The sequence below is a fragment of the Talpa occidentalis genome, unplaced genomic scaffold, assembly GCF_014898055.3.
Source record: "Talpa occidentalis isolate TD23 unplaced genomic scaffold, MPIMG_talOcc4v2.1 talOcc4.5, whole genome shotgun sequence".
Taxonomy (NCBI): Eukaryota; Metazoa; Chordata; class Mammalia; order Eulipotyphla; family Talpidae; genus Talpa; species Talpa occidentalis.
In genome coordinates, this window is record NW_023604861.1 from 49,244,153 (window position 1) to 49,267,533 (window position 23,381).

The window sequence follows — 23,381 nt, forward strand, 5'->3', positions numbered from 1 at the left end:
GATATAAAATTTTAAATTTTCTGTGATCCTTGTCAGGTGGACAAAGTTGTGACCTGCTAAGGAGAATACAGCTTGGCCAAGGAATAGTGGCAGGGTAACGGTGGCAGCCAGCAGTACCACTGCCCCCAGGCTAGTGCTCCTTCCTTAGAGCAGGTTGTTCTCCTGGCCAACAGTGTTGCTGAGAGAAGGGTGATGTGGTGAGTCCACCCATGCTAACTTAAGGTGATAACGTGACTTTGGTTCAGCACATGTAGGGGTTGACCTTGCTCATCTTTTTAATGGGCTCTTCTCAAAAGGATGTTCTTTTTTAATCAGAATTAAGTGAACTGTCACTTGATCTTGAAGTATAACAAACCAACACATAATTAGGTGGTTCTCTGCTGAGTGGTATTTTCTTGTGACAAAGAAAATTTTAGAAAAATGCTGCCGGAGGTAGCTGCTATGTTACGCTTTGCTCTCCCTTCCTGTCCGTTGCCCCAGTCCTTTTGTCAGTCTAAGTGTGGCTGTGTTTTGGCTTTTAAGCTGTTTCTGATTTTGTTAAAGGCTCAGACTGCATTTCTTGCTGCAGTCTGTGAAGAAAATTGAAGGATATTTGCCACCGTCCAATTGTCATAATTATAGCATATGGTTGTTGAAAGCGGAAAAGGGCAATTAGCGAGAAAATTCCTTCCTTGTCTGCCAGAGACGACAATGAAAATGGCAGATTTAGCTGCTGACACTTCGCACTTTGTCAGAGAAATCTTTTGAGAGCCCTTCCCCTGATTTACTGGGAACAAGAGCAGGCATTTCTGTGCCCAGGTCTGGATGTCTGTGTCTGGAGTGCTGTGACTCTGAGCTCCCCTTCTGTGTTCCTGAAGTCTTATGAACCACAGGCTGATCACCTCGAGGGCCCTGATTAGGCCTCAGTGCACCTTCTCAGGGAGGAGAGGTCATGTCAATTAAAAAATCCAATTAAAAAAATAAAAAAATAATTAACCCTCCCAAGAACTCTATAGACCAGCAAGTCGTAGCTCCAATTTACACAGGAGGAAAGAGCCGCAGCTCATTTAAGTGACTTGCCCAAGATTATGTAGGGAAGGGACAGTTGTCTCCATAGGAGACTCTGTCCTGACACGGAGCAACATCATTACTCTATTATCCCTCTTGTGTTTTGTTCTATTTCTTTAGGGAAGCAGTTTTAAGCTTTCCTCTTCAATGTCTCCCTCCACCCAAGTGTCAGGGTATTACTAGCTTTGTTATGTGATGAGACTTATCGTTGTTTCTTTTATTTAAATACAGAACCTGGAGAAAACTGGTGTATCAAGGAAAAATGGCATAGGTAAGTAATTATTTTTAAAACTTAAGAATATGTACTGAGGTATATTTCTTGCAAATTGTATTTCAGTGTGGTGAATTTTTTTCAGCTGCTCTTCCTTTGGCCTAACCCAGTGTTTACCCTCATAAAGACACAGGGAGAATGCTTTTCAGGTTAACATATTGGCATAAATTATGTGTTGAAGTAACAGCTAATATGTTGGATTTAATTGCCTCAGCCATTATTTCTTGAATTTCCAGTAAGGGCAGATTGCCAGGCCAGGTAGGCACCATCCGGGCTACAGGGATGAGACATGGTCTCCGTTGGGAGGTGCTCACATTTATTGGAAACAAAGGGCGAACTATGTCCTTTGCTTGTACCCTCTTTTGCCTGGAGCCAGCTTCCCCCCCCATTCCCTCGCCCTCCCCACCCCTAGACACCACTTGCCCTTCAGGGCATCCTTTGTCAGAATCCTCCTGAGATCCCTGGTGTGGGAGCAGCTTCTTGTTGCCTTGCAGACACACTGTACTACAGCCACGTCCATATACATTCTTATTGGCACTCACTTTTATTTATTTATTTTTTAGAGACGTAATTGACTTTATTAAATAATTCATGAGTCAGGCAGCATCCGATCTAGCAAGTGGAAAGGCACTGTTGCATTCACTTTTAAACACATTTTTTCCCCCTCATATGTATCAGAGATGTGACTTTTTGGTATTCCACTGGCAGCATGCCCCAGTGTGTTGATGGGAAAGGAAGGCCATATTTCTGGGTAAGGGTGGGTCTCTCCCTGAAGGTTGTGAACTTTGTCAGTCATGCCCAGGTGGGCCATGGCGACCCGGAAGGTGGACATAGACTAAAGGGAGAAGGGACACTTTCCTTTTTAGTTCTTCCCTCCTTAGACCTGGATTCTGAGGAGTATTGGTGAGTGCCTCCTTGGATAGTAGGGGTTTGTGCTGGGGCCTGTGGGGGTGTCTGTAACATGAAGTTAACCATAGGGCATGGATTGGGTCTGTAGACTCTGAGAGCAGCCTTAAGGCGCCATACTGGTTCATTGCTTTTTCTTCTCTACATTTAAACATTCTTGTGGAGTTTTTCTCTCTGCTGCCAACCCTGGTGATTTTAGGAATTCCCATGCTTATTTAAAGGGAGTAGGTGTGTCTTGCAGTAAATATTTAATAAACTAATGACCTCAGTCTAGAACATGGGCTTGAAAATACCAAGGAGAAATTTACTTTGGACAAGTAAATCTATATCCTTGCAATGGCAAATGGTAACTTTCGTGATAATTAGCTTGATATCAGTTCATCTCAAAAAGAACCAGGGGGCTTATTTGCCGCAACTGTGAGTCTCTATGACCAGGTGGTTACTGAGCAGCTGCCCCAATAGGGTCAGCCTTTAGCTCCTGGTGTCACAGTACTCAGGGCTGGGTGATAGGCTCCGAGGGCAGGCCAGCCTTTTTCTCCCCCTTCAGCTCTGTGCCAGCTATTCTCACCAAGTAAATCATGGTATATCCATTTGTGTGCATATTTATCCCTCAGCCTTAAGGCTTAAGGCTACTTGTTATTCAGCTTTTAGTAGAACATCACAGAAAAATACTAGCATGATCAAATTCTCTTATCTAGGTAGTTTCTCCCCAGGAAAGATGAGTGCATAGTAGGGTACATGGTTGCAAATGGTAGGTGCTCAGTAACCAAAGAAATAGCCTTTGATTTCTTTCACCTTCAAAGAAGGAGCATTTCTTCTGCAGGAATCCTTTCCTGCTCTCTTTTTGGTTCTCTCTTTGCTATCTGCTGCTTCCTCCTGGCTTCAGAACTACATCGGTCCTTGCTGTCTCCTAGACTCATTTCTTTATCTTCCTTTCCTACCCTGTCATGCTCATCATTATTTTTAGGCACTTAACGTATGACCCATTTCTTGCACGTTCTTGCAGAAAAACAGTGATGATCTGTCTTGAGTTGTGACAGGACTTGCTGATGGCAAATTGCAGTGAGTTAGAGGAGGGCAACCAAAGTGATAAGGAAGAACATAGTGGAATTTTCTTATTTAGCTCCACTGACTGGAAATGAGAGCTCAAGGGTCAAATGGTTAGATGACATAAACAGAGGAGACAGCTACCACGATGAGCCCCAGGATGGTGACTCAGCCAGAATATGATTTAGTGAGGAATTAAATGTATGTCAGAAAATATTTCTTGGTGCAGCAATATAACCATGAGAGCTGTTTGTAGCACCAAACTCCACCAACCTGCTGCTTTTTTGAAATGGGAGTGGTACTAAGTGAGGCATAAATTATTTCCTGTCATTGGCTGTTATCAGGGGGTAGAAACTGGTGTGCCCTTCATCTTCAGCCTCTTCTCTGCAAACTCCCACATGCCCTTGTCCGTGCTATCTACTTGAGTCCTGACTGACGGTAGGGTCCTAAATTCTACTTGCTGTCGTAAACTTCTGCTGCTCTCTGTTGGGGAGGTCGTTCTTTTGATGTCCCTAGGACCAGTGGCCTCATCCCTTCTGCTGTGAAGGCCCCACTAGCCCCTCTTCTCTGGGACTTTGAATGACTCCCGAGCCCTTCCCTAGTTTGAAAGCTGTTAATCTACGCTAGCCTTTGAGCATGGCATGTAAATTCTTGATTAGACCTGGCTGCCCACCCTCCCTCTCTAACTTTATCACTGACTGTTCCCTTGGTCCTTTTCTCAGAAATGCCTGCAAACTCCCTGCTCATCCACTCAAGGATGCTGCAGAGATAAGGCTAACTGGACACTGTGATAACCCCATTTCTGTCCCTGCCAGAGATCTGTTACCTTCTGGCTTGACTCTGCAGAAAATTGCTCTTTTAAAAAGCAACTCCAAAAACACTTCCTCCCAGAGATTCTCCCAGCACGTATCTCCCTCCTTTGTGCTCCCTGGTTTTCCATGCTCAGCTCCAGCTTTGGGTTGTATTGGCTGCTGAGGTCGACTCAGACACAGGTACTGGCCTGTGCTAGTTCATCTTTGTGTCTCAGAGCCTTGCATTTGATAGGGGCTTTAGTGATGTTTGCTGAGTGATTGCATGCAGAAGGTGTGATTGAAACACCGTGTGTAGCAGGAAGCCATGTTAAAAAGAGAAGAAACAAATACAACTTGCAGCACATGACTCAGGAATACCAAAGGGGGGGGGAAGAATTTGCATTTTTCTTCTTGCATAGCCTCTTCTCTGCATGGAAGAACTATTGTCTTTGTTAGAACAGTGAGAGCTTTGCTGATGTGGTAGGAGTGTCAGGAGTTGGTTACTGTGGTGAGTGCAGGATTAACCTTTTGACAGATGAATCTGCTCTTGTAAAAATTTTCTTGTGAGTTGCTTTGAATATACAAAAAGCTACAAAGGGCAATAGAATAAGCATCCATGTATTTACCACCTAATTTAAGAAATAAAGCATTACTAAAACTTTCAATTATAGAACATTTCAAACATACAAAATCAGGATAATAAATTTTATGGACCCACATGTGCCACATGTTGACTGTTCAACAATGGTCAACTTCAGTACTCCCTCTTTCCCGCCTCAGATTATTTTGGAGCAAATCCTAGATATTGAACAGTTTTACTCACATGCATTTCAGTGTTTATCCAAAAGAGGTAAAGATTTCTCTTCATAAACATAACCATGGTTCATTGTCACATCATCAGTTTAACAATTTCTTAATATTTATAGTTGGGATTCAGACTTCTCAAATTGCTTCAAGTTTATCTTAGAGTTGGTTCATTTCAGTCAAGATCCAAATTGGTTCCTGTTGGTTGATATGTATCTTTTAATCAATAAGTTCCCCTTCAATCTCCCTTTTATTTCTTGCAGTTTATGTGTTGAAGAAACTAGGTAGTTCACCTGTAGAATTTTCATGACCTGGATTTGATTGATTGCATCTCTGTGGTGACATATAATAAGCTGCTTTGTTCCCTGTATTTCTTGAAAATTGGAGGCTTTACTCTGGTTCAGTGATTTTGGCAAGATATTTCACAGTTGGTGCGGTTTCCTTTCAGGAGACGCACACTGTGTGCGCTCTGTTTCTGAGCTATGAACAGCCATGCATGCTCACTACCCAAATCCATCAAGTGTTGCAAACTGGTGAGGTTCTAATTTCATTATCCCTTCATTTATTACTAAAATTCTTCCATTTACACATACATGTATTTTTATGTAGATATGTAGTGTTTATCCATTTTTATGTATTTTTTGTTCCTGTTCTTAAAAAACATTGATTTACATAGTTATTCCTTCACAGCTTTCTTCCTCCCAGCATTCTGTTTATAGTATTCATCTGCAATATCTATCTGGATTGATATGTGTATTGCCAGTTAATTTTTTGTTACTCCATAATATTCCCATTTATGTATCTTATTATCGGATAAATATTTGCTTGCTTCTAATTTGTTCCTATTACACCATTCTGCTGTGAGCACTCTTGTTATGTAGTCTTGTCCACACATGAGATTCTCTCTAGGATGATTAATAGAAATGGAATTTCTGGGTTGTTGGGAATGTGCATCTTCAACTTTATTGAGCTTTGCAAAAATTATTTTCTCAAGTTTGTTTACTCCATTGTAAACCAAAACAAATCTTCATGACTCTTTCTATGTCAGTTTATTTTAATATTTTAAATGTAGCAAATAAAAGATTACATTTCAGTTGAAATATATGATGGTCTGTTTAAGCCTTATCTGTATGCCTGATTTATATAGTGAAGGAACTGATTCAAAATAGAGATGTGTATGTAGAATGTTCTTATTTGTGTAAACTCCTACAGAAAAGGAATTAGGTCATTTTAGTAGGTTGTTCAGCATTTCCTTTTAAATTTTTTATTGAGTTTTAACCAAAGAGCATTTTGGGTTATTTTTAGTATCTAGATGACTCACTCTTGAACTGTTTGTTGCATGAATATTTGAGTGAATGGATAAAAGAATGGAACTATGGACCTGAACATGAGACATGTACTATTGTAACAATAAAATTGAAGCCAATTTTATTGTTCCTGAGTCATGGTGTTAAAGGGAAAGGCACAGGTGGGCAAAGGTCCCCACATTCATCTGTTATAAGCCTGGCTGGAAGCTGCAATTTGTGTGACATCTGCCTCCTAACAACACCCTGTCTGGTGGCTGAGTGCTGCCACAATGGCTCTGTCTATTTATTTATTATAAGTTCAGAATCTGGGGAGGTCTGCGCTTCTCTGGTGTGGGGGCCTAAGCAGCTATCTGCTGGCAAGACCCTTTCATCTTCCCTGGTCAGGTAGAAATGACATAAGTAGGTAGGGTTTCCTCTCTGCCTGACTGCCTTGAAGCATCTCTCAGGGACTGACAAATATAGCCAGTGCTGAAGAGACCTTTTTTTTTTTTTGACACTTCTTGCTATCACCCTGCTACTATGAAATTGTGGCTGTTTTCCTGCAAATAATACCTAATGCTGGCTCGGTGCTTTGTGGGCTAAAGTAGGTAATATTGAGTCATTCATTTATTTACAAGTTCATGTAAACTGGTGGGACATATGCAGTCCTGGTGAGTGTCTCCTTAAAGGGCCACACAGAACATTTTTGAGGTTGTATATTAGTTTGATAGGGCTGCTGAAACAAAGTACCTCAAATTGAGTGACTTAAACAACAGGAATTTGTCTCATGGATCTGGAGGTTGCAAGTCTAAGATCATGGCATCGGCAGGGCTGATTTCCTTTGAGAAATTTTTGCTTGTCTTATGGACTGCGCTCTCCCTGTGTCTTCACATCATCTTCCCTGAGTATGCCTCTGAGTTCATGTTTCTTCATTTCAGAAGGACACGGGTCTTTTGACTAGTGCCCATGCTAACAAGCTCACTTTAATTTGATGATGTCTGTAAAGACCTCATTCCAAATAAGGTCACATGCAGAGGTACTGGGGATTAGGATTTGAAAATGTGAAATTTGAGGGACACAATTCATCCATACCTCGTAGCAGGACAATGTGGGATTATGTCTGAATTGTTAGAAGGCTACTTGCAAACTTTGTGTCTTCAGCTACTAGGAGGTTAGTGTTCTAGACATTTCCATACTTTTACATGTTTACAGTTGCTCTTTTTGACAGATGCCAGAGCGAAGTCACAGTTTGTGAACACAGATTTGGTCTAGTACAGTGAGCTTATTTACTTATCTTCTAGGAAGAAAGATTTGGAGATCAGTTTAAAAAGAGATTTCGTCACTAGACTTACATATAAATTGATTTTTTCCCTTAAGAGCTTATTGCCTAAAGGCTTGCCTTGTAGCTGTTCTTTAAAAAATGTTTTTATTTCAGTTGTTGGTAAAAAACAAATCCCTGAAAGCTTTTTTACTTTTTTTTTGGTTCTAGATTTAAAAGGAATTGTATTTATCATCCAGAGTCAAAGTAATTCTTTCCATGCAAAGAGAGCAGAACAATTAAAAAAAAGCATCTTAAAGCAGGCTGCAGACCTTACACAGGTATGTAGAGGTGGCTTGATGTATCTGCTAAGATTTATTTCTTGATACATTTGTATTTTCCAAAGTACTTGGTCTATAGAGAATCAGTTTTATTTACAGCTCTTCTGACTCATTTTGCTATTTAGTATTGATTATTATTTAAAATGTGGTAGTTAATCTTTAAAGCTCAAAGCATCATATTTTAAATTATTATATATATATATTTTAACTTAAGGGAATTATATAATTGTGGCCGACTTGTGGTTTTGTCATCAAGTATGATAAAAAGAAGTGGAAGAAATAACTTTAAAAGCAGAGCTTAAAATAGCAGAGACAATTAATGTTTAAAATATTGGTAACAAGTTCTAAGGCAGTTTTCATGTTGAAATAACATTTTCATTAACCTTAGTGGGGTGCTCTCTCTATGAGTTTCTTAATCTGCTGTTTTAATTGGATATCTCTAATTGAACTTTTGATTTATAATATAATATCCAAGAAGGATTATGAAGAGAAAGATCGACCAACATAAACAGGTACATTTTGATAATGTTGAAAATAGGCATGAATGGAATCTAAAACTGCTCTGAATTATGCTGGAGCCTCGGGCCAAGGAAGATCCACTTTCTTGTGCTTTCACATAGATGCCTTTGTCTTTAGCTGAGCCAAAAAATTCATCGGAACCCATTACACTACATTGCTATGGCTTTCACAACAGAAGTGCCTGTCTGTGGATCTGTGCCATCTCTTGGTCCTCTCAGCAAGAGTTCTTTGACAAGAGATGTGTGTGTTTGGTGGATTGCTTTTTCTTGCTGTTATTGGTGGTGGGTACTGGGAAATAAGGAGTTGAAAACATCAGTGAAAAAATTAAGAACCATGGTGGTATCCATGGCAAAGACACTGCTGAGAGTAAGGTTTATTGTGCTTAATCTTTAAGTGCTTTGCATATAAAAGTCATCCAGCCTTCCAGCCTCCTATTATGACAGGTCTTTGGTTCCCCTACACAGAGCATCATAGCTTCTTAAGGAAGAGAAAAGAATCTCATGGAATAGACAGATTGTGTTTTTGGTAATTGGAAATAGAAGCAGCTTGATAATCTAAAATTCTCCTTTGTCTGGAAATACAACTTTTAGAAATTTTCTTCTGCTAAACCTTTCCTGAGTTCACCAGAGGGGCAGACATGGAGTAGTCTGGACTGACTTCTTCCATTTGCTTGGGTAGTGGTGCACATGCATCACAACACCGGCTGCTGGAGGGTGGAGGGGGATCTGGCAGCACAAATAATGCATCCGCTGGGTCGAAGCAAACATTCATGGACTCTAGCTCAGTCAGGCCTTGGCAGTTACTCCAAGTTGTATAATCCATGATCATGCCAGGACAGTTGTGATTAGGGCACAGGTATCCATATGCACCTGCATATGTCCTTGCTTTCAGATATACTTTCCATTGTGTAAAAGCCCATTCATGTGTTTCTGATTTATGTGTCTTCTCCATTTAATCCATACTGATAAGTCCTTGCCATTTATGTGCATAATTATATCTGCTGCCAACTAAGGCTAATTGAGTACACCACGTACTTCCTGACTTATTTGTCGACTTTTTTTTTTTTTTGGGCCATTTTTTGTGCAGATGGGTGCTCATCACTGATCCTCAACCTGCCTTTACTCTCTTAAGAAGAGTGGCTTTCAGGGAACTATGGAGTGGGGGGGGCGCACAGGAAATACTCCCAATACTTGGTTTCGAGTGGGGGGGGGTAAGGCTTGTGGACATTTAGATATGAAACTATGAATTATTAAAAAATATTAATTATAAACCCCCTTCTCTTCTTCCCTTTAGGAAAAATGAGACCTGGGAGAGTGCTGTTAGAGATTGGGAGCACCTGCTCCTTTGGGAGGCCCTGGGGCTCTGCAAAGACTATAGGTGCAGTGCCTACAGAGGCTTACAGCTGGTTTTAGGTTCTAGATGGAGATGGATGCAGGTTCCCACCTAAACTGAAGTTGTATTTGTATTTAGGGAGGAGGATGTGTGGTGGTTGGAGCTTCTCCTCGAGGCAGATGGCAGGAAGTTGAGGGGACGTGGTTCCAGCAGAGCCGTGGGACCCTCCAGTGTTCATTACATTTGCCAAGACAGTTGCAACAAAACTTGTTAACAAAGGTTCTTGTCTCTCGACCCCAGTTCATTTCCTACTACTCACCACCTTGTACTTTGTTTGCCAGTAATTTCAAGATTCTTACAGTTCCTGGCATCACCCTGCCTCTGCGGTTTGGAACATGTCGATGCTCATCTTCTTGTCAAGCTCTGCATGAAAGCCGTCTGGGCAATTTCCTGACCTGCAGTGGCAAATTACTTCCTCTGGTTCCACTTCCATGTCTTGCACAAACTTCTGATATATGCTTTTCACTTTCTAGCTTTAGTATTTGCTATATCTCTTTCATAAAGATACAGTGAGTGTATATTACAGAGACTATGCCTTACAGGCTTTTGATGCCTCAGAATGAAGCTCAATGCTCTGTTTTGCCACTGAGTTCTCAGTGGATGTGTACTCCACGGAATCCCTTAATTTCATTACTCCATCCCTCCCACTCTTGTTTTCTATTGTACTAGGCATTTGTTTTTACTTCTGTTATGATACAGTCACCTTTTCACCTTTGCCCGCCACCCCTCCCACCACCACATGCATACCATATTAAATTGCAAGTTCTTTGAAGGCAGACACTTGGCTGCTTTTGTTTCATCCATAGCACCCTCTATGGGTGGATATTCAACATTTGGCAGTTGAATAGAATCCAGAAGAAGTTGAACATACTAAAATATACTTTTAAAGTAAATTATTTTACCTATTTTAAAATTTCCTATCAAGTCTAAAATTAGTAATATCTCATATTAAAGATAATAGCTATTTATAGATATTAAAAAACCAGAGGTTTTTTTTTTCATTTTGATGAGTAATTATGTTTTAAAATATAGTACATTTCAGAGATAATTTTTATATATAAAGTCTGGGTTAAGCCAATGACTTTTTAATCATGTCTTATTTATTATATATATATATATATTTTTAATTGTTGAAGTACCATTGTCTTACATCCTGGACAGTATAAGAGGTCCCCCCTCAGGGGTAGTCACTATAGCCCTCCCACCACCAAGGCACCTCTCGTCCTCTATCATGGTCAAAGATTGGTTTAAAAGTTTGTTTTTGTCTGACTCTTTGTTTTGAAACCAAAGAGTTTAGGAAGAATATAAAATAGTTGTGTGTGAGTTGGTGCTAGGAAAATATGATCTCATGACTAAGTGAATCTTTGAGAGGCAGTATGGAAAAGAACCAGAAAATTTACTAACTTCTTTAAAACAGACAAGGTAACTGCTCTGCTCCAGATTTCTTCTGTCTCATTACTGGGCCATAGACTATAGTGACTTGTCCTTATTTGCGTGGGTAAAGCTGTCTCACCACTATCACAACTTTCCCAGTGTATGTATAGAGTAGCTTCCTTTTAAAGATGTGACCTTGAAGTTGAATGAATAATTTCCCCCTTGATACCATTGTCCAGAACTTAATCACATGGGCATAACTAGACTGGAAAGGTAATATAATGTTTAGTGAACCTGAGTTCAGCCAATATTCAAGGTGTTCTAAATCTCTAAAAGGAAGAAGGTAGGAGAGGAGACTGGGAGACAAATTGACATCTCTGCCAAAGTCAGGAATTTGTTAACATAGGACTCAGCTGATCTATAAAAATATATTCATTCATTTTTTTCATTCAATATTTGCAAAGCTACTGTGGGCAGAGTGTACTGGGCATACAAGGATCATCAAGGCTTAGTTCTTGTTATCTTTGTCTCTGAATTTGTATTCAACCCACGGTCCAGAATAAGAGACAGAGTCATTAATGGGCGCTTTGAAAGCAAGGTGGTAGTGCAGATATAGAAAGACAAGTACTGTGTGATTCCACTTACTTGGGTATCTAAAGTTGTCAAATTTATAAAGTCAAAGACTGTAGTGGTAGTTACCAGGGACTGGGGGAGAGGAAATGAGTTGGCAATAGGCATAAAGCTTCGGTTAAGTAAGATGAGTAAACTAGAGATTTGCATTATGACATTGTGTCCTACAATCAACATACTCTGTTGTACACTTAGAACATAAGAGGATAGAGCTGATATTAAGGGGGGTTGGAAGTAGTGAGGGTTATCTTGGTAGACAGCCAGGTAAAGGCAGCCAGGTGAGAGCCAGGTGTGTGTGGGCACTGCATGTGGTCCTGAGGTGGACTATCAGGGAGGCCAGCCTGCGAAGTTGTGTAGGGACTGGACCACAGAGGAGCTGTATGTCATTTTGAGAACCCAGACTTTTCAGGGGGCACTGCTGGTATTTTGAGAGGCATTCCTTTTATATAAAACACATTTAGCATCTCTGATCCCTGGCCGGGACATGTAGGAGCAACTCCCAGCCTCTGTTATTACTAGTATCCCTGGCTGAAAATGACTGCTATGGAGAGACTCCTAGAGTATTGACCGGGTTGGATTTGTGTTTTAAAATCATCACTTTGTTTTAAAATCATTGTGTTTTAAAAAAGGCTGTGAGCGGACAGCTTTAAGAAAGCCACAACTGGGACAGGGAACCTAATCCTTAGGCGGTTGGACTAGCTTAGCAGAGTGGTACAGACCTGGCCAGAGTGGGGTTGAGGAGGTTGGGCGTGGGCTGAGAGAGGTCAAGAAGCCAGGACTGAGGTGTGGTAGAGTGGGCCACAACATCTGAGACAGGATAGTTTAGGAGGTGCAGATGACTTTAGGGTTTCCATAGGTCAAATCTCAGGTAAGGTGTCACTGGCCAGGCTTGATATTTGTCTTAAACTCAGGAGAAAGGTTTGGCCCAATAGTGGTGGATTTGGGAGTGAGCAGCATACATAGGTCTGGTAGGTGAAAGCTTGATGGTACTGCTTCCAGGGGGCCGGGGACCATGGGGAAACCATTGTTTGGTGCTGGGCAGAGCAAGAACAACTCTCCACGGAGATGTGCAGAGACACAGAGAGACAGTGTGTCATGTAATGTCAGGGAACCTGAGGAAGAGCTTTTCAAACAGCAATCACTACTGTCCTGTTCCCCAGAGAGGACTCATTACTCATATCTCAAGCTGTTCATTTGATAGGGCATCTGTGTGGACTCACATCCCTGCACTCACCCAGCAGGCATCTCCCCAAGGGCTGCTTTGTTGCTGCTGCCACCACTCTTGGTACTCTTTTTATTTTTAATTGTGATAAGACATAGCAGCATTTGCCATCTTACCCATTTTTATTTATTTTTTATTTTTTATAAATTTTTTTTTAAGATTTATTTATTTATACAAGCACTGGGGCACAGTCAGAAGTGCAGGAGGGTGAGAGAATTTACCAGAGCCAGAGCGGAGAGCAGAACAGGCAGACCGAAGAAGTGCACTGCTGAGGGGAGCAGCGGGCAGCAGGAGAGGTCTGCGCGCCACGTGGGACCCTCACCCGGCAGCTGGGGATCGAACCAGCGCTGCAGAGGCTGCGGGCAGCTTCGCAACCCAGTGCTCAACTGCTGCGCCACTGGGGAGGCCCATTTTACCCATTTTTAAATGTACAATTCAGTACCATAAAGTACGTTCATGCTGTGTAACCATTTTCTAGAACATTCTCATCTTCCTAGCTGAAATGCTCTAACCATTAAATAACTCCCCATCCCCGGCAACCACCATTCTACTTTATGTTTTTGCATTTGACTACTCTAGGCACTTCATAAAAGTGGAGTCATATAGTATCTGTCTTTTTGTGATTGCCTTATTTCACTTAGTGAGTGTACTAGCCTGGAGGTTCATCCATGTCGAAGTATGTGAAGGATTTCTTTCCTTTTTAAGGCTGAATGTAGTTATTTTAATTTTGTCTAACTCCCTCCTGCATTTTTGCTGGTAACTTTGGTCTACCCTGCTCAATGTTTGTATTCAAAGGTCCTAGTTTCTGGAGTGTTCTTTGGCATTCTACATAGGCTCCTCGACAGTACCCTATGTTCCTTAGGACTCTGTCCTACCCTCAGAATATTCAGGGGAGACAAGGCTACTACGTCCTCTTCTTTGTAACCCCATGACACCTAGTATAATAACACCAAACAAATACAATATGAGGTTGCATTTTCATTGATACATTTTTCTCAACTTTTAAAACTTAGAAAAGTTACATTTTCCTAAAGTATTTAACTTTTCCAGCACATTATTCTGTGCTGCTTTTCAGTTTCAGTATGTTATAATTAAATTTTGTTGTCCTTTTCATTTATAACTGGACAACCTGTCTAGTAGGTGACTTAGATTGCCACTAGGTGGCAATATTGGTTTTACATTTAAAGACAGGTAATTAAGCAATGTCATTAAGCAAACCCTTCTCCCCAGCCCTTACTTTCTGTGATAATATATGGAATATAAACTAAAGCAATAAGGAAACCTCCCTTTAATGATAAGATAGCCAGTTTTTCTTATTCTGAACTTCTTTCCAAGGATGGAAGTGAGTGCTGAAGTAATTATGAGAAAACTTTAACACTTGGATTTAATTTGCTTATGAAATCCAAAGATTGCTATTATGGCTTAGATAATATAGTATTTGGGTGAGCATGTCTTTTGGTAGTTGAAATAGCCTGAAAGATTTTTCCAATTTGCAACCATCCTTGACAATGGTTTATTTTTTTCTCTTTAGAGTTTTCCATGTTGCATGTGATTAAAAGCCAAATTTATTGCATGAGTAGTGTTTCAGTGATCTAGAGGTTGTTCATAGCTAACATAGGGTTTACAGACAAAGCTGGGGGTATTGATAAGGTGGCCTGATCTATAACTACAGGAAAATAGAGAAAAATGATTAGCTTCAGAGAATTCAGCACAGGGATGCACAAAACATAGGGTTGCAATGGCACTTTTAAAGGTAAATATGGAGGTGCCTCTTTAGTGCAATAGGTAGCGTGTCAGTCTCATAAAGGTAGGTATGGGGGTAGGATGCAACGTCAGACTGAACAAAGGATATAGGGGAGGCAAGTCAGACCATAGGCACTGTCATCACCATGACTCCTGGTAGCCAGTATGAACTTGCCATGGCGGGAATATGGAAAAGCAGCGCAACCCTAGTTAAAGGAAAATGCTGAGATGACAGACTTTCTACTGTAGCCCAAAAGCAGAGATTATGCTGTAAAATCAGGAAAAGGCAAAGAGGAGGAACCCAACTAGCTTTGTGTCCAACCCTCTTGTCCTTTGCCTGTGTGACTGGAGCCAGTCCCACCATTCCAGCATTCTCCCTGCAGTGCCCACAGGCTCGCCCTAAGTCTGCAGCAAGTCCCTTTTGTGTTTCCTTCCTCTCAGTTGACTTCTTTCCCCTCTCCCCCAAGAATCCTGGAAATGAGGGGGTTACCCCTTCCCGGTGTTTTTTATTCCTGTGGGACTTGCCTGAAAGTACTTTTCTATACAAAGGTAGATATGGTTCCCTAAGTAAAATTAACTGCAATTTGTTTTAAGAAATTGACATCTGATAAAGACTGGACAGTTCAGTCATCAGCCTTGGAAGCTGAGTAAGGGAGGTGAAGGCAGGAATTGGCAGGGCATCCCCAACTCTGTGGCTGAGTTGGCTCCAGGGGAGGACTCCGGCCCTTGGATTGGCATGCGTCCTCAGTACCTGCAAGGAAACAGGATGTCTGAAGCCCTTATGTCACCTAGGACCTAAACTGTGAAGTCTTCAGGTTGAAATTTGAGTTTTCTCCATAAATTTATGGACCAGAAACATTCATGAAGTTGCTGGGTGGGGGAGGAATCAGCACTAAGTTTTATCATTGGAATATTTATCTGATAGCTCAAAATATCTTTTCCTCCCACGCTACCAGATGTCTAGAACTGCTGTTTATTTATTCATTACTCCTGTCAGGTTGCACTTGACTACAAAATCTGCCAAAAATTAAGGTGCAAAAATTTAATGGTTTCCATGATTATGCATCTGCTTCTAGCTGTTCTCTTTGCTTCTCTAAGTCATTACCTATGCCTGTTTTGCCTTAAGGTGCTAAAATTTGGTCTTATTAAAAACACAAACATTTTTCATTCTTATAATGTGAATATAAAAACAGGAGCCTGAACTAACTTTCTGTGTGAAATTTAGTACTATACTGGGAGTTATTAGCGTGGAGAAACTGTTTTTCTTGTTTAAAGGTAATTTAGGTCATTGTAAGTTGTCATTCCCATTTCCAGTTTTGAAGTTTATAATGCAGTTTATAATGGATTTGAATTTTATAGTTATGTGTTTCTTCTAATCAGTTAGCCAACAAACTACCATTCAAGATTGCTATGGAGTAAAGGGCTAGAAAAAAATCAGAAAAGATATTTTAGTTCTTTGAATTATGAGGTAAATGGTAATTATTTTATAATATAAATGCCTATATCATTAAGCAGAAATTAGAAGTCCAGAATAAGTATTAAAATATTTTTTCAACAAATATTAACTGAACATATATAGTTATAGTCACTTTTTATATTTTCTTTCTCTCTCTTTTTTTTTAAAGATTTATTTATGCATACAAGAGCTGGGGTATAGGACAGAGATGCGGGGGTGAGAGAACTCACCAGAGACAGAGTGGGGAACAGAACAGGCAGACCGACTGAAACACACTGCTGAGGGGAGCAGCGGGCGAGATAGGAGAGGTCCCTGCACCATGTGGGTCTCTCTCTGGCCGGCCAGGGATTGAACCCGCGCTGCAGAGGCTGCGGATTGCTTCATAGTGTGGTGCTCAATCCCTTGCGCCACCAGGGAGGCCCTATAGTCACTTTTTTTAAAAAAAGCAATTTATTTATTTATGCATAGAAGAACTGGGGTATAAGCCAGAGGTGCAGGTGGTGAGAAGATTCACCAGAGAGAGTGGGGAACAGAACAGGCAGATGTACTGCAATACACTGCTGAGGGGCACAGCGGGCGAGGCAGGAGAGATATGCTGCACCAGATGTGTTGCTCCCTGTCCGGCGCAGGGATTGAACTTGTGCTACAGTGGCTGGCAATAGCTTGATAGTGCTGTCTTTAACCCCTGCACCACCAGGGAGGCCCTATAGTCACTTTTTGAACATAAAATATCATCTCTGGACAAACATGAGACCCTGAGAGTGGGGTTGATGCACATTTGAAGCTGTTTAAGAAGTAGAGCAATAGGTAAAAAGCACGAGTCAAAATAATGCCAATTGTGCATGTGAAGCCTGAAAGGACAAAGAAAGATTTTATCAAATGAGTATGAGGATATGTATTATCAAAAATTGACTTAGAATGCCAGATAGGATCTAGAATTTGCAGAGACTCAGTTTGGGGGATAAGTAAAGCATGTGTTAGCAGTAGAATAGCCATCTCTTCAGATTGGAATGGATGAAAAGTAAGATTGATGAGGTGGGGGTTATAGTTGACAAATATGGGGTTCACAAATATAAATCAGTAGATAAAAGAATACAGCTTTTGAAGAAGTGCTATTTTTTCCTGAGTTTTTCCCTCCATGCATTAGGCATGGAAGGGTAATGTGAAATTATAAGTTGACTTTTTAAGGAGATGCTCAGACAAAAAGCCAGGTGTGTGTGTGGGGGGGGCAGGGGTAAGCCTCACAGAAACCAATAAAGAGACTTTTGTAGTCAATCTCCTTGTAAATCAGTTTCTTTAGATTTTTTTTCATTTCATTTTATTTTTTTTAATTAATAAATTTTATTTTTATATTCCCCATACAATTGCAATCCCCCCATTCTGACCCCAATCCCTCCCCTCCCGCCCCCACCCCCAAAAAGTGTCTCTGGTTCATAGTTTTTGTTGATTTTGATTTTCACTTTCTTTGTGTGCTTAGCATCTATATGCAAAGCATATGATTTGGCTTTATTTTTTTAACCTAAAAAAAATTCCTTTTTGAGTGGATATTTGAGTGAAAATGGATTTTGTTACATGAAATAGGAACAAACAGCCCAGTCACTGATGAATGTTCCATTGGGGGTGTCATATATTTATGTTGTGATCAAGAAGAAGTTGTCCATAAATGTGTGATTTTATATCTGGACTCTCAATTCCATTGGTCTGTGTGTCTATTTTTGTTCCAGTATCTTGCTGTTGTAATTATTGCTGTTTTAAATATTATGGCTTTATAGTTTAGTTTGAAGTCTGGAAGTGTGCTAATATACATAGAGAACCCCAAAGACTCCATGGAAAAACTAATCAAAACAGTAAATCAGTTAAGCAAAGTGGCAGGATACAAAAACATACAAAAAATAGTTGCTTATATGCAATGAACTAGAAGAAGAAATTAAGAAAGCTATGCCACTTACAGTCTCATCAAAAAAAGAATTAGATATCTAGGAATAAACTTCACAAAACCGGTGAAGGACCTGTGCAGGGAAAACTAACACATTGTTAAAAGAAATAGAAGACACAAAGATAGAAATATATTCCTTGCTCATAGATATGAAGAATCAATGTTGTCAAATGGCCATCCTACCCAAAGCAATTTGCAGTTACAATGTAAAAATCCCAATAAAAATTCCAACAGAAGGGGCCTCCCTGGTGACCTAGGGGTTAAATCTCAGCTCTATCACCACTAGTTTGATGCCAGTTTGATGCCTGGCCAGGGGTCTAACACACATACGGCACAGCAGACCTCTCCTGTCTCGCCCACCACACTCAGCAGTGTATTTCAGTACATCTGCCTGTTCTGCTCCCCACTCTGTCTCTGGTGAATCCTCTCACCACACCTGCCCCCTGGCACCTCTGGCCTGCATCCCAGTTCTGTGCAAAAATAAAATCTTAAAAAAAAAAAATCCCAATAGCATTCTTCAAAGAAATGGGATGAATATTGCTGAAATTCAATTGGGAACACAAAAAGCCTGAAATAACCAAAGCTCTCTTGTGAAATAAGGGGGAAAATGGGGATTCACTTTGAACAAGAAGCAAGAAAGTAAGCCACTGTGGGTATGAGTGCTAAGAGAAAGGGAAAGGGCAGAACTGGAGTGAAGGAAGAACCAGAGCTATGAACAGAACCACGGATAAATGATGGTTCCATTTTTTTTAAAGATTTATTTTTATACAAGAACCAGGGTATAGGCTAGATGCAGAGGAGGGTGAGAGGATTCATGAGAGACAGAGTGGGGAACAGAACAGGCAGACTGAAGAAATACACTGCTGAGGGGAGCAGGGGGTGAGACAGGTGAGGTCAGTTGCGCCATGTGGGTTAGCTCCCTGGCTGGGGATTGCTCCATAGGGCTGCGACTTAACCCTTTGTGCCACCAGGGCGGCCCAACAATAGTTACATTTTTAAGGTAACCTTCAAATAAAGAAAAACAAATTCAGAAGTAAGATATGCTTATAAGGTTCTGGGGTGGGGGTGTGGAGGAGCTGGTGAGGCCTTAAAATAATAAATGTTAGATGTAAGAGTACATTTTCTGCCTTAGGTCAAATGGAACCACACTATCTGCTTAGAACTCTCCCTGGCCTCCCACCCTCAACTAAATAACTTTTGAAAAGAGCAGACACTTCTAATTTTATTGCTTTCCTTTGTGGTATGAACTTTATTTAAAACCTGGCAGAATCTTAACCTTACAAATAATTGATTCTTTTTGCTTGTTCACAGAAAGTTTTGGAAATCACTATTTTCTTGACAAGAATTAGTCAGACCTTGGCTCGTTAGTTTAAAATTATCCTTTTTTTTTTTTTTTTTAATAAGGTAAGCCAGAAAAGTCTGAGCAAAGCCTTTCATAGATTAGTGTGAAGAAGCTTGAGGATGGTGGTGGTGTGTTTCCTATTTTTAGAAATTTTTTATTGGCAAGGAGATAGTCTGAGGTACTTCTTTAAAAGGTCAGCTTTGAGATTCCTGTTGCTGTCTGTCATTACACCATTCTGTTCAGGAGAGCAATTGGATGCTTAATTACTTACTAAAAGTTCATGTTTTGTAGTAATTAATAGGTGTAATCACATTAAGTTATTTATTAAACTGGAGACTTTATCACATTGCTATTGAACAAGCATTTATTCATCTATTCATTTAATAAATCTTTAGCTATTTAATTTATGCAAACACCTGTGCAAGAGTCCCCAGGATAAAATTGGACATTGACAAGGAGTCCACTTCCTCAGTGGGTGCTGTTCAGCAGTAATGAATTATTCATACTGCGGAGCAGGCCATGTCATGAACATTTGTTCTGATTTGGCTGCCCACCATTTGAACCCCTTCTCTGTCCTGAAGAGATCTATCCTGTGTGAGTCTGATGAGAGCTGGGGCTTGGCCCATGAAAAACTTCAAAGGCCAGATCATGGAGTCTCCCTGAGTTCAGGGGACAGTGGCCTATGATGGAGTATGGCCGTGTTGGGTTCTATGTCTTGAGCCAGAGACCTACAGTAGCTGGTCAGTTTAAAACTCACTCTCCTGGTGGTGACATTGGTGGTGATGTGGGGGTCAGGGAGAGGTCAAGTTAAGTGTCAGTGTGTGAAAGTATATGTGGAGGCAAGTGCTCCACACAGATGGTGTGAGTGTGGGGTTGTCTAGTCAGTATAGATGGTGTACTTCCTGCCCTCCAGAAGCTCATTCCAGTGGGTTTCAGCATGTGGCTGCATGAAGCAGCATCAGCAGGGCAATGTACAAACATAGACAAGGAAGCAGCCAGCCCTACCTGACAATGTCAGCAAAAACTTCTTATGACATATGACTTGAGTCTTGAAGAAATTGAAAGAGTTTGCTAGACTTCTGCCTTGGGCAACTCTAAGGACTCTCACTTATGGAAGCAGTAAATCATGGGTCTCACTGGTTATTAGCAACTGGCTGAATAAAAAAAGATGAGCTTCTCTGTGAGCTAATGTAATGAGTTCATGTTTGGAAAGGTAGAGTTGGAGGATCTAGTGAGAGAGCTAGTATATAGGGCCAGGATCTGGAGTAGAGACAGAAACTATAGTTGTAATCATGACTGACTTTGATAGTGCTCATCACTGGTATTATTTTATTTGATGCTCACTATGCTATGCTGGTTTTAAGCATCAGGTCATTTTAACTGTATGAAGTAGTTACTGTTACTCTCCCCATTTTGCAGAGGAAACTGAGGCTTAGAGAGGTTGAGTTGCTTCATTCTTAGTCACTAATAAATAGTGTAGCCAAATCTCTCAGTTCTGACTGGTTCCAAAACCCCTTACCTCTGCTTTGTTGTCTCCTGACATATAAATGGGCCCTTAATCATCCAGGCAACAGATTGGAAAAGGCAATGTATGGAAATAATTAGTGAACAGTGTTCTGTTCATGTTAGATGGCTTTATTTATTTATTTATTTATTAATACCATTTATCCCTAGCATTGTATTCTAAATTTACTTGCCTATTGACTATCTCCTTCATTAAGATGTGAGGTCTGGGAGGGACTCTGCCCTGTCTTTTTATTGTGTCCCTAGAACAGTGCCTGCACATAGTGGTTGCTTAGCAAATAGTATAAAGTCTATAATAATATTAATAACCATCGCATGCAATCATGTGCCAAGTCCTTGACATGTATTAGCTTGCTTGATCCCAGGACTGTTGTCACCCCATGTTAGAGATGAGATAACAGAGCTTCAGGCAGGTTATGGAATATGCTTAAAGTTGCTGCTCAGAAGATAAGGAGTGAGAATTCTGGTGCAAGAACTTTGACTCCAGAAACCAGATCCTTAAATGCTAAGCTTTACTTCCCTTTGTGAATGAATGAATACTTAAAACAGATTTATATGAACTATAAAAATATACTTAGTAAGGCATTTCAAAGTCTAAGTAGTTTTAAAAAATAAATTTTATAAATAATGAGGCAATATTTTCTTCTTGTTAAGAAAGGACAGATAATGATTAAGACAGGTATCTGGAAGAAAATTTTTATTTTAACATACACTCAGATTGCTGGAAGGTATATTGTTGTGGCATCACTCTAATCTGGTCTATAAATGAATACTGGATTTTTAAAGGCTAGTAAATCTGTCTGATATATATTCCAAACAGTATATTATATTTAGCTATTGTTTATCCTCAAAAGACATACCTACTTCTTATGTAAGAAACTGTAATAATAAACAGATGTTAGTTTTCATCCTAATTTATTTGTTGGTCTAAAAGAGCTCAGTTCAGTGCCTACGAAGTATATATTAGAGTTTGGAAATACAGTTGAACTGGAATCCATCTTAAAACAGGTTTTAGTCTTTTAGAACCTTTGCCTAATACTGAATAAATGCCTTGGCTCTTACTTTCTAATTTAGTAGTTTGTCTGAATAATGAGAGTGATTTGGACCACAAACTTATGTGCTACTAGATTTATATTTTATAGTAGGCTATGGACAAGTTACAAATGCTGGGAAATAGTCTCTTGACACAGGAAAAGATTTAGCAGAAATCTTTCCAATGAGAGGCAGTAAGACTAACATTTCAGAATCAAATATTCCTAATAATTAAGTTTATTGATGATATTTAAAATATTAATCAGTTTTATGTTCAATTGTTAGCTTATTCATTCTATTAATATTTCTAGATATAAATTTTTAATGATTTCCCTTCTATGTGAAGAATAATGGGCTTTCTCCATTCTCAAGGCATTTTCAGAATGCTTAGCTATGGAGCCAAACCCCTTTCCAAAGTGAAGATGATGGATATATGTAAATAACAGATAATGAATTAGTGTTGGTTTTGAATTCACTTGCTCTCAATAATTACTATAAATGGCTTTAAATGTGACTATATGCCTTGATAAAAAATATGATCTAAGAAAGTGCTGACTGAATTCAGTTCAGTAGGCTTTCTTACTTCAAAGTGCTTAGTAGGATATTAGTAGATGCTGATGATAGAAATAAAGGTAGATTTTGGTTCAGTGAGACAAATAGAGCTGACATAAGAAGTTTGAGTTACTGTGATTAGTTTTTTCATTTTCTTTCCCTTTTCTGTCATTTACCCACATTTGATCATTTGTATTTTTAGTCCTTTTATGCCTCTGTTATGGTATTCTCTCATTATTGGTAGAATTTTGTCATTATTGGTAGAATTAAGTCATACTAAGTTTGACTTAGTAGTATGATTTGTGACTGGACATTTAGATTGACAACAGACAGAAACGCATGCATGTGTGGCTTTATTATGACATACTTTAAATACTTTTGGTAACATAACATTTTCTTATTTTCCCCTTGGATTTTTATTTGAAAATTCCTTCTCAATCATCCAATCAATTACTTATTAAAAAATTTGCTTTGCATTTATAAGTACTATAAACTGGTAACGTGGCATCTTTGAGGAGGTCTAAATCTTGTGGTATTAGATAGAACAGATAGAAAGAGCTGAAATTATTATAATTCCAAGTGGTTAGAATTGAGATACGATCATTTGATGGAAAATTTTATTGTGACCTTTTAAATTATTTTATGTTAGATGTGCTGAAACATATTAATATGTATGTGTGTCTGAGTCTGTATGTGCATTCATGCATAGAGTATGTGTGTATATATATATATATATATATATATATACATATTCCTCATGAATATGAAATACATATATATGTTTTTTAAAAAGGCAGTGAAACTACTGCATTATTCAGAATCAACAGCATGAAAGCCCTTGATATATTCATAAACTGCTAATTAGCCTTTAGGTTTGCTTTCTCTAACCTGTGTTCTATACACATACA

General features: G+C 39.6%; 1 protein-coding gene across 6 annotated transcripts in view; it reads left to right on the plus strand.

Moving 5' to 3' along the window:
• B3GLCT (beta 3-glucosyltransferase) overlaps positions 1-23,381 on the plus strand; it is a 101,919-nt gene that overhangs the window by 21,070 nt on the left and 57,468 nt on the right. For all 6 annotated transcript variants that reach the window (XM_037527129.2, XM_054701366.1, XM_054701367.1 and 3 more), the window contains 2 exons: positions 1,279-1,318; positions 7,642-7,751. In XM_037527129.2, the coding sequence (XP_037383026.1) occupies positions 1,279-1,318; positions 7,642-7,751 (150 nt within the window). The remainder of the gene's footprint in view (positions 1-1,278; positions 1,319-7,641; positions 7,752-23,381) is intronic.